Raw genomic sequence first — 17,286 nt, forward strand, 5'->3', positions numbered from 1 at the left:
CACATCACGTGGTTTAAGAAAAAGTATTGAAATCTGATAGGATGAATCAGGTTGACATTTCCTTAGTCTTTTGAAGTTGAATGCTTTTTATCACTCCAATCTGAAAGTCATAATAATTATACAAATTGTAACAGTAAATGCATTTGTCTGAACATACAAGGTTGGGTCACGTTGGTAGAGGGAATGCACCATTTACTATTAAAAAATTATTTCCAAAGGTAAATCTTGTTTCAACATTTTAAATGTTATATATAAAAAAGATTATGCCCTACACTAAGTGGTTTGTTTGAGCACCAATTTAATAGCAATAACATTTAGCACTTAAAACTTACTGCATTTTCAGAGTATAAGACACACCAAGATTTTGAAGAGGCAAATTAAAAAAAAAGTTTTTGCACTCTGCAGACCTCCCAAAAACAGCCCTTAAAAAAAAAAGGACATGAATAGGCGGCTTATAGAGTGTTCTTGGCAGGTGGTGGGGGCAAAAACGAGCAAAAAATGGCCTATTTTTCACTCATTTCTGCCCTCCCCAGCCCCCGGGAGCACTCTGGAAGCCTCCTAAAGGCTATGCACGACCATATTGATGAAGGGGGTGGGGTTTCAGGAGGCAAAAATGCTACATTCAGTGTATAAGATGCACCCAGATTTTCAGCCTCTTTTTTTGAGGGAAAAAGGTGTATCTTGTACTCAGAAAAATATGGTATATACCGCTTTCCAGTGCTTTCCAGTCTTCTCTAAGCAGTTTACAGAGTCAGCATATTGGACCCAACAATCTGAGTCCTCATTTTACCCACCTTGGAAGGATGGAAGGCTGAGTCAACCTTGAGCCTGGTGAGATTTGTACTGCCAAATTACAGGCAGCCGGCAATCAGCAGAAGTAGCCTGTAGTATTGCACTCTAACCACTGAACCACCAAGGCTCAAATACACAAATTTCACTCAGGAATTCTATGACATCGAGATATATGTCCTAATATGCTGGATTCCTGATGTCTATGCATTTGGCAAACTTCATATGCATATAATTTTTTGTGTCTATCTTCAGTTTTAGCCAAAGTCCATTCTCCAAATTACAGTAGTAAGTTGGGTTAGAAGATGTTGAATCCTGGACTTCCCCTTCCGGGACTGAATGGCAACGGACGTGTAGTCCGCCGATCGCTCCCTTGGCAGGCTCCGAAAGGAGCACAGGAGGCTCGAGCGAAGGGTCTCCTGCCCAAAGGCGGCTTGCTGGGACCCCCCGCAGTGGCGGCAGCCGGTGGGGGTGTTTTTCCCAGCTTCGCCTAGGCGCCAGGAAGCAGTGGGGGGGCGAGTGACGTCGTCTCTTCGCCGGACGGCCCTGGGAGGTTTAAACAATTAGAACGAAGCAGCTGAAGAGCGGTGAGCCGAGGGGTCTCCCCAGGTTTTTTACTATTTTTATACTTCTGATGGTTTTGCAGTTTTCCTGCCTTGCTTGTTTCAACCTCTGGACGAGCTTAGATTGGAGGGGGGGGAATTCCACCACCTCAGAAAAGCGGCGCTTGAAAAATCCCTCCCCTTCATGGGGGAGAGAGAAAGTTTAAAAACTACTTTCACTTCCCTTAAATAATGGGGGGGAGGAATCTTTTTCTTTGGCTACAATTGCGAGAGAAAGGATGGCTGAACTGATTCTTTTTTAAACTACTTATGGAAATTTTGACTTTGTTGTTTTCTTGATTACCTATACTGGCTGACCCAAGATGGCCAACTTCCTCCTTCTTCTTTGTCTTTATGAATGAGACTCCTCCCTTGGAAAACTTTTATGGCTTTCAACTAACTTCCACCCCAGAGACCTCCAGGAGCCTCTTCAAATACATTACTCCCCTGGACTTGGAATATCTTGACCCACCTATTTGTCTTAACTTCTCTGCTAGAGGACTTGTTCTCCTTTGGACTTGCTTGTTTGGTGATCCCTGCCAGCTGTGCTCTCCCACAGACGCCATTTCTTTGTACAGAATAACAATTAACTCTGAGCCTCATGATGGGTCCAAAGAAATTGCCACCTGGTAAGGCCTCGTCGGCCCCAACATCTTCAACGTCCAGCCCTGCACACCAGTCACAAATGGGATCTTTCCTACAACCCAAAGCCTCTGAAGAGAGTGCAAAAGACCTGTCTACTCAGCAGATGCTTCAAAACATCTTAAAGGGACAGGACGAAATTAAAAAACAATTGCAGGACTTAAAGGAAGAGCTCAGAGAGACGAACCAGCAAACCACACGGAATGAACAGAGGATTAGTGTGCTGGAGGAGGGGCGGTTGGGATTAGAGATGAGATGAAGACAATCCAGAGGGGGAATACAGAATTTGGGAATCAGATGTTAAAAATGGAATTTGAAAGGATGTCTTTTTTTCTTAGGTTCCAAAATTTGCCAGAAGCTGAGAATGAAGATCTCAAGGAGATTATGACCACAATACTAGCAGAGTATATCAATAGAGATAAACAACAGCTTTGGTGGGACATTGACCTGATTTATAGTGTTAATTCGGCCTATGCAAGAACACATAACGTTCCAAGGGAAGTTCTACACAATGCCAATTCAAAGTTATCAAAAAAGTCTGTGCAAGTATATTCCACAGCCTCATTAGGCATGGCATGAATAATTATTTCAAAACATTTTGATCTGTGCCAAACTCATAATTAAGTTTCACTGATTATTCAGGATATAAGAAAAAATTATCATTTCCTTTCTTCAATTCAAAAACAAAACAAAACGCAAAATTCTATATTTTATTAGGATAGTAGTAAACCGTATTCTGTATCTGTTTAATTTCTTCAACATACATTTAATATTTATTATATATGGGTATATGTAATATATACATGATATAATAACTAGAGCTGAAAACAAAGCATCTTATACAGAAGGGTAAAAAGTCATTATTGAACAAAATACAGCTTTTGATTCCTTTTTTTTTTGCAACAGGACTGACATTTTTATCCAGTATTTATCTTATTTTTTATGTATCATTTGAGTGACATGCTATGGGCATTTTTTTTACCAGGAACGATAATCAATAAATTAAATACATTTTATGGTACATTAACTTCAAATACATTTTATTGGTGTAAAAGACTATTATTTGAGGGGGGGGGGGATTAACTGACAGATTTCTTCATTTACCAGTTATTTCTTTATTCTGAACAGGAATAGCTATTTTAATGTGTCTTTTTCAAGTCCACTAATTTTGTGTTTTTTTAATGTAAAACATGCACACTTTGTAAAGGAAAAAAGAGGCATTAAATCTATACTTTTGACTTAAGAAGCAAATTACTTACATTTAATATAAATAGAGCCTGAGTAACTTAAGTTCTATTTATTGCAGTAGGCCTATTCCAAATGTGATTTAATTTGAATCTAGACATATAATTCATTATAGCCGAATCAATATTTGCTATAATTACTGTATTTACTAAATAATATAGTGCTTGCCAAAAATAGATACCTATACTGCTTTGTACAATTTTATCCCTTAATCTTCAGTGGCATTAATATTTTGTACCTTTTGAAAAGAAAGACAATGAAAAGGAAGCAGTACTGAAAAAGACACTCTTATGTTTGTCCAATGTTACACAATGGAGAAAGATTAAAACAATAGCAGAAGGCACTACATTGTGTAGTTTAATATAGAACTTAAGGACAGGATGATAGATTGCCTTTTCATAATATTAGGGGTGGAAACAATAGTTGACAACTTTAAATTTTCCATTTGTTCCAAATCAAACATGTTTATCAATCGGCCTATGAATAATATTAACTTCACTGCACACCTAGTTTATAATCATGCAACTATGATGTATTTTTTTTCTTAAATACTGGTCTCAGAATTATAAAGTATCAAGAAATACTGTACAAAATGTAGTAAATTATCACCTGACAAATTCATCTGTAAATCTTAGTTGTAGTGGATTACAGATCTTAGTTTCCAGATAAACATAGACAAAGTGGAAAAGACTATAATCCCTTATTAAAGGGGATTGGTAACTTTTAGATGAGAACAGCAAGATGCTCTAGCTCTTTTCCTTTGGATCTGATAAACACCTTTGATAATAATTGCTAAAAACTGCTTGGTAGTATGAACAAAGAATAAAAAAGAGCAAACTAGAAGATTCTTGCATGTATGTGTGTCCATTTAAATTAGTGTTAACTTCTGAAAGTAGAATTAAGTTTCCTGATCTCTAGCCTAGTGACTAAATCACTACACAAACTGGATCTTACCTGATCCAGAAAGCTTTACACAGATTTTCTTGGAGAGAATTACATCCAATCATATCTATTTGCAAGGGAGATGGTTCTTTCCCTCATCTCTACCCACTTTTGCAACTCTCCTTGAGAATGCTTGACACATGATGCTGGATGCAAAAGTATATCTACTTGAAAATACTACTAACCTTGTGTAATTTAGCCTAACACTATCAATAGTATAAAATGCTGTTCAAAATTATTTGCAAGCTATAGAAAAATCTCTAAAAGCCAAGCAAGAATATTACAACTGAAAGATAAAATGCATTTAAAAGTAGCTAAGTTTTACCATATTAATAAAACCAAATGTTACATTATATAGTTTTAATATTGCATTTGTGACATTTTAAATTTTAAAAGGAGTTCAAAGTCATATTTGGAAGGTATTCCATTAAATAAATCATAATTGCAGATTGGAATTTCAGCTAACTCTTAGAAAAAATAAAAGCAAGAACCTCAAATTTTATAAATCAATCTTAATTTATCTGGACTCAACCTAGATCTGTCCAATCTCCTCAAATCTGAAATACATGACTTTACATTACTGGTTGATTGCTATAGTATCTTTCAATGGAATAGTAAATCTTGTGAATAATTTTAATGTTACTTTTAAGCCATGTGTGTTCTCCTACTCAGTTAAGATATAAGAACACATAATAAACTTGAACACCCTCAAGAAACCCATAGAAATCTAAACAAAGGATGCAACTTTATTTTTTTTAAAAAAGCATTCAAAGTTACAGATAAAAAGTTTATTTGGTACAAGGAATTTTCAAGACATGTTATACCCCCGCAATTTACCCCTTTACCACAAATCTCAATCATTTTGACTTATATATTTAAAAACACCTGTACATTAATGAATTACATTCCAAATTTCATACACAAGTTCTTTCTGACAGGTGTATGTAACCCTCATGACAACTTAGAATTGAGCCCAAATGGAATGCATTGTCGGATAAATAATCTAATATTTGAGGTTATCATAAAATGCCACACAAATGAAATTTATACTTCTCTGGTTGAGGTTTCTTGGATGCCAACGGCGCTTCTGTAATAAAACAGCATGAGACACAGATTGATTTTAAATACTCCCAACCATCGGATCCGTAGCACTGCAGATCAGCAAGCTTTCACTTCCTCAAGCAACCCGTACCTGCTTTTGGGATATTACAAAATATCAAAACGCCTCCTTCGTTTATAACCGTTTCACTAAGTGCAGGGTCTCCTCCCCAAAGAGATAAGAAAAAGATGGCACGTCTTTGGTTTCCCTCCAGTGCTACTCCGGTGCCCAACACGTTTCTTCGTGTTGTATTTTAGCAAGCAGCTGGAAGCAGTCTTGAGACCGCGAATTGTGCTTCCTCCCTCCCCTCCAAATCCCTATTACGAGGCCTTTAAATCCCCATGCAAAGAGAGTTTCTGGTCCGCCCTGCTGCAAAAAGCAGCTGCACAAATGAATGCTTAAAAGCTCCCATTGCTGCTTCCAACCCACCGCGTTCTTGTCCCGTGTCACCTTGCTAAAGTCATGCACGTACACCTCTTCCAACACAAAGTTGCTTTCGCCTCCAAAGATTTGCCGCCGCCGCCGCCGCTGTCGCTTGAAAGCCTTTAGCCCAAAGCCTGGCTAACTGATTAGCTAAGGAGTCAAACCCGTCGGAAAAGACAAGAGTCTTTCTATTTCTATGCCCTTTAAAGCCAGAGTAAAGCCTCCTGCCACCCCTCTCTCTTTGTGCTTTGCAGCAGCCACAAACTCTTTTTGTTCAGTTTCCCCTCCTCTTCGCCTTCTGCCCTTTTCTTGCTCAAGGCGTCAGTTCCCTACAACCCAACATTCACTTACCTCTGCCGAGGAAGAGGCTCTGTCTAAGGAGGAGCAAGACACAAGACAAGCGCGTCCGCACACAATGGAAAAGTGAAGGGCGAGCACGTTGACACCTAAAAGCAGCCTGAGTTCCGCCTACTTCACTTCTAGGCAGCACCATTTTAACCATAGAGGGGGTGATTGATCACAGTCAGGACGGGTTGCCCATTTTAGTATATTCTAAATCGCTACTTTTACTTTGTTCCTCGCATACCTATGCGTGGCCGAGCAAGCCTCTCAGTTGCCGTAAAGAGATGCATTATTACCCTCTGCATGTCAGCCTGCGTTTAAACCTCCCCTCTCCCCGGCGACAAGGTGGTACAAGCCACGAGGTTGGAGCGCGCGCGGAAAGGCTCTCGTAAAGCGCTCCGAGGAAGCTTCGGAGTTGCCCCAGCTGATCGGCAGCGGTTTCCAGTGCGAACGTGCTCCATTTTATGACTGTTGGCAGGGAGGGGAAAGAGAAAAAAAGGAAGAATACACATAAAATAGGCGATGGCGCTTCCAAAGAGAGGTGACTTGAACGAGGAGGAGACAGCATTGCTTGAAGTCATCAGCCGCGGTGAGTGGTTTGCAACGCTCTGCTATCTCAATTTGCATTCGCTGGGTTGCTTCCTTGTTCAGGCCCAGACTGCAAATAGCTGGAGGCAGCTATTTTTGGTGGCTGCGAAAAATCGATAGGCAAACCTCGTTATTAGGCCCGGTGGCTCTTAAAGCGGGTTGTTTTCCGATCGTGAGAGTAGGATTCCACAAGGTGCAGTTTGTTCAAATAAGAGATGATGAGAATAATACAGCAGATCAATGGAGAGGTTCTAGTTCAGATCTGTCCGTGTATTGTGTATTGAGCAGTGCTTGCTCGCTATTCAGGTGCCATTAAATCTAGGCCTGGTCATGTATGACCTTTAGTGATCTTCCTGGTGTTAAAGGACATTTAATAGGAGAGTCCATTCTTATTTTAATTTTCCTAAACTTTTCTAACCAGGCTAGCTAATGCTTGCTTTCAGGGGAATATTTTGCTGTAATTTAAGAAAGCTGAACTGCTGTGGTCAAAGCAAAGAAACAGCAATCTGATTAATGCAGAGATCTAAATAAAAGTATAACATATACTTTTAAATTATTAAATTGGGTTAGTATTGGGCTAAGAACAAGAAAATAAAAAACAAAACATTCAAAGCTAGTCCCTCTTAACCATTACAGAACTGCCCAATATTAAATGGGGAAAAAATCCAGATTTTTCATTTTACAAAAGGCCATCAGAGCCACCTAAATTTGAGGATAATGTTGTTCCATAGTGCAAGACTTGTAAAAGAGAAGGTACACTTTCTGCATCCCATTTGATATCATAGTAGAGGTCTGGAAATGTCTGCTTTGTCAAATCTTATTATGGAGCAGTTGTAGATTCTGAGTCGCCATCAAAGAGAGTCCATGTGCAGTAGCAATAGTCCAAACAGAAAGTGAACCAGGAATGAATGACTGTGAACAAAGTTTCCCAATCCAGGTACAAACATGGTGAGCACACAAGATAGATTTGTGCAAAGATACTGCTAGCCACAGCTGCCACCTGCTTTTTGAGAAAGTCCAAAAGAGTCCAGGAGAACTTCCAAGATACAAGCAAGATTCATGTCAGGAAGTGCCAATCCATCCTGAATTATTGATGGAAAATTCCCCGACATGGAGGACTGTCCTAAAACTAAAGCCACTCAGTCATTCTAGGATTAAGTCAAAATCTATTCTTCTCCATCCAGCTTCAGAAACTGAGAAAGGAACTTAACAGCATAGAAAAAAGTTTGGTTTATCAAGGTTAGAATTGTGTATTGTATATCTGAGAAACAGGAATTGCATAGATGAGTAAGATAGACAAACCGCATACTGACAAATGACCTTGCCTAACAGCTTCATGTAGATATTATATATGAGCAGGGGGAGAATTGAGACATGAGGAATTCTGGGAACTATGGCTAGATGTAAATTTCTCCACCATGCCAACTGTAACCAGCCTCTCAGGAAGAGAAGTATGTTGTTAGTTTCATCTGTTATCAGTTTCATCTGATGGATCACAGGAGTTGGGCCTTTTCTTTCATGGCACCCACTCTTTGGAACATTATTCCATTGAGGTAAGATTAGTCACGACTCTACTGACATTTTGGAAATCTCTGGGGACACACAGGAAAATTGCACTTTATGTAGGGTGTTAGTGTGTTCTCCCATAAGTTTTTATTTTGTATTTATTTATAACAATATTTATTTGTATCTATTTTTAACTGCTTTAATATGTTTATTTTATTTATATATAAAATTTATAGGCTACCCATCTTACCTTAAGGTTAATTTTGAGTCTTTATTAAACATTGAACACTCCCCAGTCATCTTTCTAAGATAGGCAAGTATATTAGTCTGATAAATAAAGAGAACTACAACGAGATCTCATTCTCTAGTCTCAATCCTCTATGTTGATTGAAAAAAAATTGTGATTGATTTCATTAAAGGCCATTGATTGAGTTGATGCAGAATGACTGCATTAACTCTATTCCATTGAATAGAAGAAACCATTGGTTGCCCTCTGACACCACTGGATGACATTGCCAGATCTTGCTGCTTTAGCAGAGTGAGGAAGATACTCAGAGATGATTCATACCCTGGTCAATGTCTCTTTGCACATCTACCATCAGGAAGAAGACATCAAAGTATAGCCAGCCGAAAAAAACGGGTTTAAAGATAGTTTCTACCCTGGGGCTGTGAGACTTTTAAATACAACCACAATCACTCCATGCACACACTAGTTTTTTTTCTTTTTCTTCCTTTTTTCGTTTCTGTTATAATTTTGCACCAGTGAGGTTAAAACCAATTTTGTTGTATTTAAGTACAATGACAATAAAGATTATACTTATACTTATTCCAGTTCTGCCAGAGATGATCAAGTATGATCAATGTGGTTTTGGTATTATATCCTTGTCTGAAACCCAAATGAAAAAGTTCCAGGTAGTCTGTTTCTTCCAGAGCCCTCTGAGTCTACCATTTGATCACTTTCTCAATAGCCTTCCCTAAAAAAGGAAAAGTTTAGAGATATAACAACAATTGTAACACACCATTGGATCCAACATTTCTTAAGATGGAGATGAACCACTGCCTCTTTTAAAACCAGTAGGATTACCATTGCCTAGACCATGGATCGTCAACCTGGTCCCTACCGCCCACTAGTGGGCGTTTTGGGATTCCAGGTGGGCGGTGGGGATTTTGGAGGTTAAAACCTCCTTTTGTGCGAGTGGGCAGGCGAGCGCAAGCGCGTGCACAAGCAAACACGTGGGAAGAGGAAGGGGAGGAAACTTCTCCAGTCACGCCTGAGCTGGTGGAGCGCAGGCAAGCGCCATCCCATCGCCAGGGAAACAGTGAGTGAGGTGAATCACGTGGTTGCTCAGATCACACGGGCGCAGCCCGAGAAGACATTTCTGAGAAGAGAAACTTCTCCCGTCGGGCTGCGCCCGTGTGATCTGAGCAACCACGCGATTCACCTCACTGTTTCCCTGGCGATGGGACGGCGCTTGCCTGCGCTCACCGCTCTACTGAAGACATTTCTGAGAAGAGAAACTTCTCTGGTCGCGCCTGAGCTGGTGAAGTGCTAGAAGGGGGTGGGGGGGAGGAGCAGAAAAGACAAAAAAGAAAAAGAAAGGGAGAAAGAGGAGGTGGGGGATAGTGGGATCCTTGCTGCTTTCTGAGCTTGGGGGTGGGGGGGAAGGAGCAGAAAAGACAAAAAGGAGAAAGAAAGGGAGAAAGAGGAGGTGGGGGATAGTGGGATTCTTGCTGCTTTCTGAGCTTGGGGGGGGGGGAAGGAGCAGAAAAGACAAAAAGGAGAAAGAGGGAGAAAGAGGAGGTGGGGGATAGTGGGATCCTTGCTGCTTTCTGAGCTTGGGGGGGGGGAGCAGAAAAGACAGAAAGGAGAAAGAAAGGGAGAAAGAGGAGGTGGGGGATAGTGAGATCCTTGCTGCTTTCTGAGCTTGGTGGTTTTCTTACACACATTTCATTACCAAACTAGGTAACATCATCACTGCTAGAAGGGAGTGGGGTTGTGGGGAAAGGAGGAGGAGGAGAAGTCGAAGGACAAAACTGGTGGGCGGTAAGGAAATTTTTCCATCAAGAAAGATCCATTAGTGGGCGGTAGGTAGAAAAAGGTTGACTACCACTGGCCTAGACCCAATCGAAGCTTTGATCTACTAGAAGAAATTTAGGTATAATACACAAGAAGCCACATCCATAGCTTCCAGGACTCTCCAATTCTTGAAGACCAAAAGATTCAAACAATTGTCAGAAAATTAAGCCAGATATGCCTCAGTTAACTCCATAGGTTTTCAAGGGCATCCAAGCAGTTGTATCCAGAAGATATCTTAAATAGTCCTTATGTTTGTTTCACTGGCCATTTTTATCTAGGAAGGAGTCGTGTACGTTGAATAGGGCAACTGGCTTCCTATTTGCAAGTATAATAAGAACAGAAAAATAGTTATTGCCACTCTTATGAGAAAAAATAAATTACCTTTAATCATGCTTAGTTGAATTAGCTCCTTGTGGCTTCCTCGCTATACATCAGCGGCCCTGCCCGAACTCCTCGAGCTGATCGCAGAGATGGCAGTTGAGACCCCCAGACTGTTAGTTATGGGGGATTTCAACTTGCCGTCGATGGGAGAAGCATCCGAGGCGGTTCGGGAGTTCATGGCTTCCATGACAGCCATGGACCTGACTCAAGTAATTCAGGGCCCCACACACGAGGGAGGTCACACTCTGGATTTTGTTTTTGTCTCTGGCCAGTGGGCGAGTGATTTGGGAATAGGGGATTTAGCCATCACACCCCTGTCATGGTCAGATCACTCACTTCTCCGGCTTGACTTCCCTGGTACTACCCCCCACCGCGGGGAGGCGGAACCAAAATGTCCGAGATGGTTCCGCCCCAGGCGCCTGATGGAACCAGAAAGGTTCCAGACGGAGCTTGGGCCACTTCCTGTCGACCTGACCCGCTCCCGGACGGAGGACCTGGTGGCCGCATGGAATAGTGCGGCCGCCGGGCCCTAGTCCGGGTTGCGCCTTTGCAGCCTCTCCTACGGCAAAGAACCACCCTGGCCCCTTGGTTTACCGAGGAGCTGAGGGTGATGAAACGCCATAAGAGACGCCTAGAGAGCAGATGGAGATCTTCGCGTTCCGAATCTGACCGAACACAGGTAAGAGCCTACTTAAGGACATACCTTGTGGCATTGAGGGTGGCCAAACGCCGATATTGTGCCACTCTCATTGCATCCGCAGATAACCGCCCTGTTTCGGGTGACCCGCTCTCTTCTATCACAGAGGCCGCGGGAAGCCCCTCTGCAGGGCAGGGCAGAGGAATTTGGGGAATATCTGCAGGATAAAATTGCTCAGATCCGGAGGGAATGGATCTCCCTCAGTGTTCCAGGGGAGACGTCCGAGGCCAGTCTTGAGAGACCATTCTGGGAGGAGTTTGACTCTGTTGCCCCCGATGATTTGGACAGGTTGCGTGGGCGACTGCGAGCCACCACATGTTTATTGGACCCATGTCCCTCCTGGCTTGTACTGGCATCCTGGGAGGTCACACGAGGCTGGCTCTTGGGAATGGTGAACGCTTCGTTGAGTGAGGGGTTCCTACCAGCCGCCTTGAAAGAGGCGGTTGTGAGGCCCTTACTCAAGAAGCCTTCGCTGGACCCAACTGAGCTAGCTAATTATTGTCCGGTCTCCAACCTTCCCTTTTTAGCGAAGGTTGTGGAGACAGTGGTGGCTACGCAGTTCCCACGCCACCTGGAGGAAAATGACTATCTAGACCCGCGCCAGTCCGGTTTCCGACCCGGGCACAGCACGGAGACGGCCTTAGTCGCGTTGGTTGATGATCTCTGGAGAGCCAAGGATAGGAGTTGTTCCTCTATCCTGGTTCTGTTAGACCTCTCAGCGGCTTTCGATACCATCGACCATGGTATCCTATTGCGCCGGCTGGAGGGGCTGGGAGTAAGGGGCACCGTTTTACGGTGGTTCTGCTCCTACCTCTCCAACCGGACGCAATGTGTGTTGGCAGGGGAGCAGCGGTCGACCCTGAGGCCACTCACTTGTGGGGTGCCACAGGGGTCAGTCCTCTCGCCTCTCCTGTTCAACACATATATGAAACCGCTGGGTGAGATCATCCATGGTTTTGGGGTGGGATACCATCTGTACGCTGATGATACTCAGCTGTACATTTCCACCCCGAACCACCCCAACGAGGCCGTTGATGTGATGTCCCGGTGTCTGGAAGCCGTACGGGTATGGATGGGAGACAACAGACTTAAACTCAACCCCTCCAAGACGGAGTGGCTGTGGCTACCGGCCTCTCGGTTCAACCAGCTGACCCCATCGCTGGCCATTGGGGGCAACCAACTGGCCCCCGTGGAATGGGCGTGCAACTTGGGTGTCCTCTTACATGCCCGGCTGTCTATGGATGACCATGTGGCAGCCGTGGCGAGGGGGGCGTTCCACCAGGTTCACCTGGTGCGCCAATTGCGCCCCCTATTGGACCGGGATGCCCTTCGCACAGTCACTCATGCGCTGGTGACGTCTCGTCTGGATTACTGCAATGCTCTTTACATGGGGCTTCCCTTGAGATGCACCCGAGGACTGCAGTTGGTCCAGAATGTGGCCGCGCGGGCAGTGATGGGGAGTACGAGGTACTCCCATGTGACACCTCTCCTGCGCGAGCTGCACTGGCTCCCTGTAGTCTTTCGGGTGCGTTTCAAGGTTTTGATTACTATCTTTAAAGCGCTCCATGGCACAGGACCTAGCTATTTGCGGGATCGTATCCTGCCCCATACATCCCTGCGACCAATTCGCTCTCACAGGGAGGGACTTCTCTGGGTGCCGTCCACCAAGCAATGCCAGAGGGCGGCGCCGAGGGGCAGGGCCTTCTCTGTGATGGGCCCAGCCCTCTGGAATGACCTCCCCCCCGACATCAGGACAACAACCGATCTCCGCTCCTTCCGCACGAAACTCAAGACCCACCTGTTCCAACTAGCCGGCCTGGCCTGAATTATAGCTATTCTAATCCCTCTGGATAAAATTTTAAATTAGGTTTGACTTTGGGTGTTTTAATTGTTTTTTAATTGCTTTTTGCTGTTTTTAATTAATTGATTATTTATTTATTATGTGTTGTATAATGCTTTTTGTATATCTCCTCCTTGTTATTTATTTGTTATGTAGTAAATTGTACGCCGCCCCGAGTCCCTTGGTGGAGAGGGTGCGGCATATAAAATGGATTAATAAATAAATAAAGTGTCTCTTTTGCTATTTCATCTCCTGGCATTCCTCTATTCAAAGTATGGGTAAAAACTTAATCAAACTAGACAACAGATTTCAGGAACATCTCAAATTCCTTCTGAAATTCATCAAAATCCATCAGGTGTCTGGAACAGACCAGTCAAATTAATCTTTCCTTTCTACAATGGGAATTATTACAAATAACTCTGTTAAAAAGTGATCTTACATGACAAATGATTGCTAATATCCCCTACCTCCAAATGTCACTGCTGCTATCTTGAGACAAAAATCCAGATATGTTGTAACACGTGACTTTTGCAGTAAATTGTTCCTTCAGGATTCTGATCAGGGCCATGAATTCTTGAACTGTCTGCAATTCTTCACCCAGGGAAAGCAGACTGTAGCATAAATCTGAGAAGTCCATTAGCAGTTTGGCCAAAACATTAAGAAGCTCAGACGGTGAAACTACTATACAATGGAGTCCCATTTTAAACCTAAAGGCCACATTCACCACTCAGCTCCCAACACTATCCAGGTTTCAGTGATACATCCCAATCTATCATTCTTACTTGTTACTCAGACCTGGATGAAACAAGCTTTATTCCAAGCTGATCTATCTAGTGGCAGCAGTGGCAGGAATTCACACCATTGAAGGTGTGCGCCAGGGTCAAATTGGTATAAAACATGAAGACTACTTTCCCTAAGAGTGGCTTTCTATGTCCCACCTTATTGCTTGCCTTCCCAACAATAAGTCTTCACATCTCACATCCTATAACTCCAGTTGGTTGTCTTGTTAATGTCACCACAAAAATCTCACTACAAAAAAGATATTGGCAGATAAAGGATTGAAAAACGTAAATTCCCTCTTTATTATTCTCACTTGCAATTAACAGATGGACTGGTGGTGACAGATTGTGTTCCTTCTATATTTTTTATAATAATATATTCTGTTTTTATAATTACTATGTGACAGCCAGTTCATACTACCTTTAGTTCATTCACATAATGAGTTTCAAACAATGTGCTTGCTAACTGCATGTTCAAAATTGCATTAAGCTGAACAGGTGGCTGCTTTGTAGAACATGGTATGTCTACTTCAGTCTTTCTAATCAGGTTTCCTGCAAGTACCGTGTTTCCCCGAAAATACGACAGGGTCTTATATTTTTTTGACCCATGAAATATGGCCTTAGGAGGGCTTATTATTTTTCAGGTGCAGGAAGCAGCAAGCCCACCAGCCCCACACTCTCCATTCCACCATTTGCTTGCCTGTGGCCACAATGACCCAAGTTCTCCTTGCATCCTGGACTTCGCCTGTCCTGCTTGCTGGCCGCGGAAAGCTGACTGTGCTGCTCTGGCCTCACGGGAGGGGGGGAGCTCTTCCTGGCAGAACGAACGAACACACACACACCCTCCCCCTCCAAGGTAGCCACATCCCTTCCCTAACTTGCTTTCCTGCTTCATTCTCCATTTCACGTGCAGGACAAGAAAAGTAGACTGTGTGCCTATGGTAAAAAAAATACCAGAAAATACCTTCCAAGTTCTCGCAAAAAAAAAAAAAAAAAAATCTCGCGAAGTTGGAAGTAAACTAACAAACTACTTTTCTTGCCCTGCACTTGGCAATGGAGAATGGAGCAGGAAAGCAGGTTAGTAGAGGGATGTGGCTACCTTGCCAGGGAGGCGGGTTAGGGACCTCTTTCACACCCACCCACACACCATCCTTTCCTTGGGAGCTCTACACAGACGCAGAGAAGGCTTCGGATAGAGCATTTGGGGGATGCGCTGAAATCCCAAGGAAAGAACGATTGCCTGGAAAAGGGTGGGGGGGATTTTGCCTCTTATCCTATGTGCTGAGCTTCAGAACAGGGTAAGAGGAAGGAAAATCTCCCCTCCCCATTTTCAAGCCGTTCGCAAAAATGCCTCATTCTGAGCCTTCAATCCTGCAATATGCTGAAGGCTCGAAATGGAACGTTTTTGCAAACCGTTTGAAAGTATGGAGGGGGATATTCCTGCCTTTCCCCCTGTTCTGAAGGTCACAGACTGACAAAATCTTCCCTCCCGCATGCCTTCAATCCTGCAATCCTGGATAATGTAAAGGCTTGGAATGTGGCGTTTTTCAAACCTATTGAAAATGGGGAGGGGGGATTTCGTCTCTTATGTATCCTGTTCTCAGTCTGTGCTGACCTTCAGAACCGGGGGGAGAGGCAGGAATATCTCCCTCCCCATTTTCAAGCCGTTCGCAAAAACGCCCCTTTTCGAGCCTTCAATGTGAATATGCAGGTGAGAAGCTCCTACCTCCTGTAGGCATTAAAATCCATACTCTTGGGACATCGGAAGAAGCCCTGCGAGGAGACGCTGCTGCCGAAGTGCAGGAAATCTCTCCCCTCCCCCCAACCTGCAGATCGTCCTTTCAAAACGGAGTTTCACCAGGATGAAGAGGTGGCTGAAGGCGGCATTTGTGTCATCTTCATCCTGGTGAAACTCCTCTTTGAAAGGACGATTTGCAGGTGGGGGGGGGGATTTCCTGCACTTCGGCAGCAGCATCTCTTCACAGGGCTTCTTCCGATGTCCCAAGAGTATGGATTTTAATGCCTTCTTTTCCTGTTCTGTGGACGGAATTACGAGCTGTGACAGTAACCGTTAGGCAAGGAGGGCATGAGGCATTTGGGTTGTGTTGCTTGGGCTCCGGCTTCTTTTGCAGCAGCGATTGGCTGCAAAAGTGACCGGCATTTGCTGTAGGTAGAGGCCTGAGCGGCACCCGCGAATCAGCTGTTTTGTGAATGGAGCAGCCCAACTGATCCAATTAAGGGGTCAAGAAGCCCTGAGGTGACCAGGAAAGGGAAGGGCTGCCCTCTGTTCTGGCTAAACCATCATTAGGGCTTATTTTAGGGGGAGGGTTTATATTTTTGCCCACTGCAAAAATCTGGCATGGCCTTAGTTTCAGGACATGTCGTATTTTCGGGGAAACACGGTACATTGGACTGTATTTTTCTTAATGCTCCTAAGGTTTAGATTCATATTTTGAGTCTTCTAAATTCATTGTTAATCTTAGAGATTAAAATGGTGTATCATCTATCAGGTTAGATTGATGCTTCCAACAATGACTCTACTGGGGCAGAAGTCTTATAATAATTATGCTCTCAAATAGAAACATCCCATTTGAAATATTGAAACTGCAGGGGCCTGCCTTCAAAAATGGTTCAGAATCTTCAGCCATAACATTCCCTTATATTAGGAAGCATGATTATTTTGTGCCATCTTCACACTGAAAAAATATAATCTGAGGATCTTCTTTTATTGGCCTTTCCAAATATGGCAATTGAGTTGATATAATAGAGGGTATTTTTAAGTAATGATGAAAAGTAGAATATCTTCCCAAGAAAAGAATGCTTGCTGCCAGAATTATGGTATTTTTAGCTCCAAATGTGAACTTTGGCAACTCATGTTAGATGTTTGACTTCATGTCTTTGCTTTCAACTATTTCAGTTATCAACTACAGAAAGTCTTTGACTTACAAACCACAATTGAGCCCAAAGTTTCTATTGCTACATGTTGTTAAGTGCATTTTGCCGCATTTTACGAACTTTCTTGCCACATTTGTTAAGTGAATCACTACAGTTATATAAAGTGAGTAACATGGCTGCGAAGTGAATCTGGCTTACCCATTGCCTTTCCTTGTCGGAAAGCCGCAAAAGGCGATCACATCACCCTAGAACAGTGGTCGGCAAGCCGCGGCTCGTGAGACACATGCGGCTCTTTACACACTTTAATGTGGCTCTTCTGTGTGCCGGGCGCCCGCTCCCCTCCCTCCTCTCGGGCACTTTAAAACAAGCACCTCTTTCCCTTTTTTCTTTTCGACCCACAATGATTAGGGAGGATCCTGAAGTCGGGCGGGGACGAGAA

General features: G+C 43.3%; 2 protein-coding genes across 9 annotated transcripts in view; one reads left to right on the forward strand and one right to left on the reverse strand.

The window, feature by feature from the left end:
- The window catches only part of BZW2 (basic leucine zipper and W2 domains 2), a 50,318-nt gene extending 44,129 nt beyond the window's left edge, over window positions 1–6,189 (reverse strand). The window contains exons 1-3 of one of the 7 annotated variants that reach the window (XM_081970883.1): window positions 6,094–6,174; window positions 5,271–5,415; window positions 3,293–3,371 (exon numbers count right to left, since the gene is read on the reverse strand). The gene's annotated coding sequence lies outside the window, so the exon portion shown is untranslated. Of the gene's footprint in view, window positions 1–3,292; window positions 4,651–5,270; window positions 5,416–5,748; window positions 5,957–6,093 lie in introns of those variants that run through there. The other 6 variants (XM_081970882.1, XM_081970884.1, XM_081970881.1 and 3 more) reach the window with 6 other exon arrangements.
- Window positions 6,190–6,397: 208 nt separating this feature from the next.
- Window positions 6,398–17,286, forward strand: part of ANKMY2 (ankyrin repeat and MYND domain containing 2) — a 32,178-nt gene continuing 21,289 nt past the window's right edge. Inside the window, exon 1 of one of the 2 annotated variants that reach the window (XM_081970880.1) lies at window positions 6,398–6,673. In XM_081970880.1, the coding sequence (XP_081827006.1) occupies window positions 6,607–6,673 (67 nt within the window). In that variant the 5' untranslated portion in view covers window positions 6,398–6,606. The remainder of the gene's footprint in view (window positions 6,674–17,286) is intronic. The other variant, XM_081970879.1, reaches the window with a different exon arrangement.

Source organism: Natrix helvetica (genome assembly GCF_964273705.1).
Source record: "Natrix helvetica genome assembly, chromosome: Z".
Classification (NCBI taxonomy): Eukaryota; Metazoa; Chordata; class Lepidosauria; order Squamata; family Natricidae; genus Natrix; species Natrix helvetica.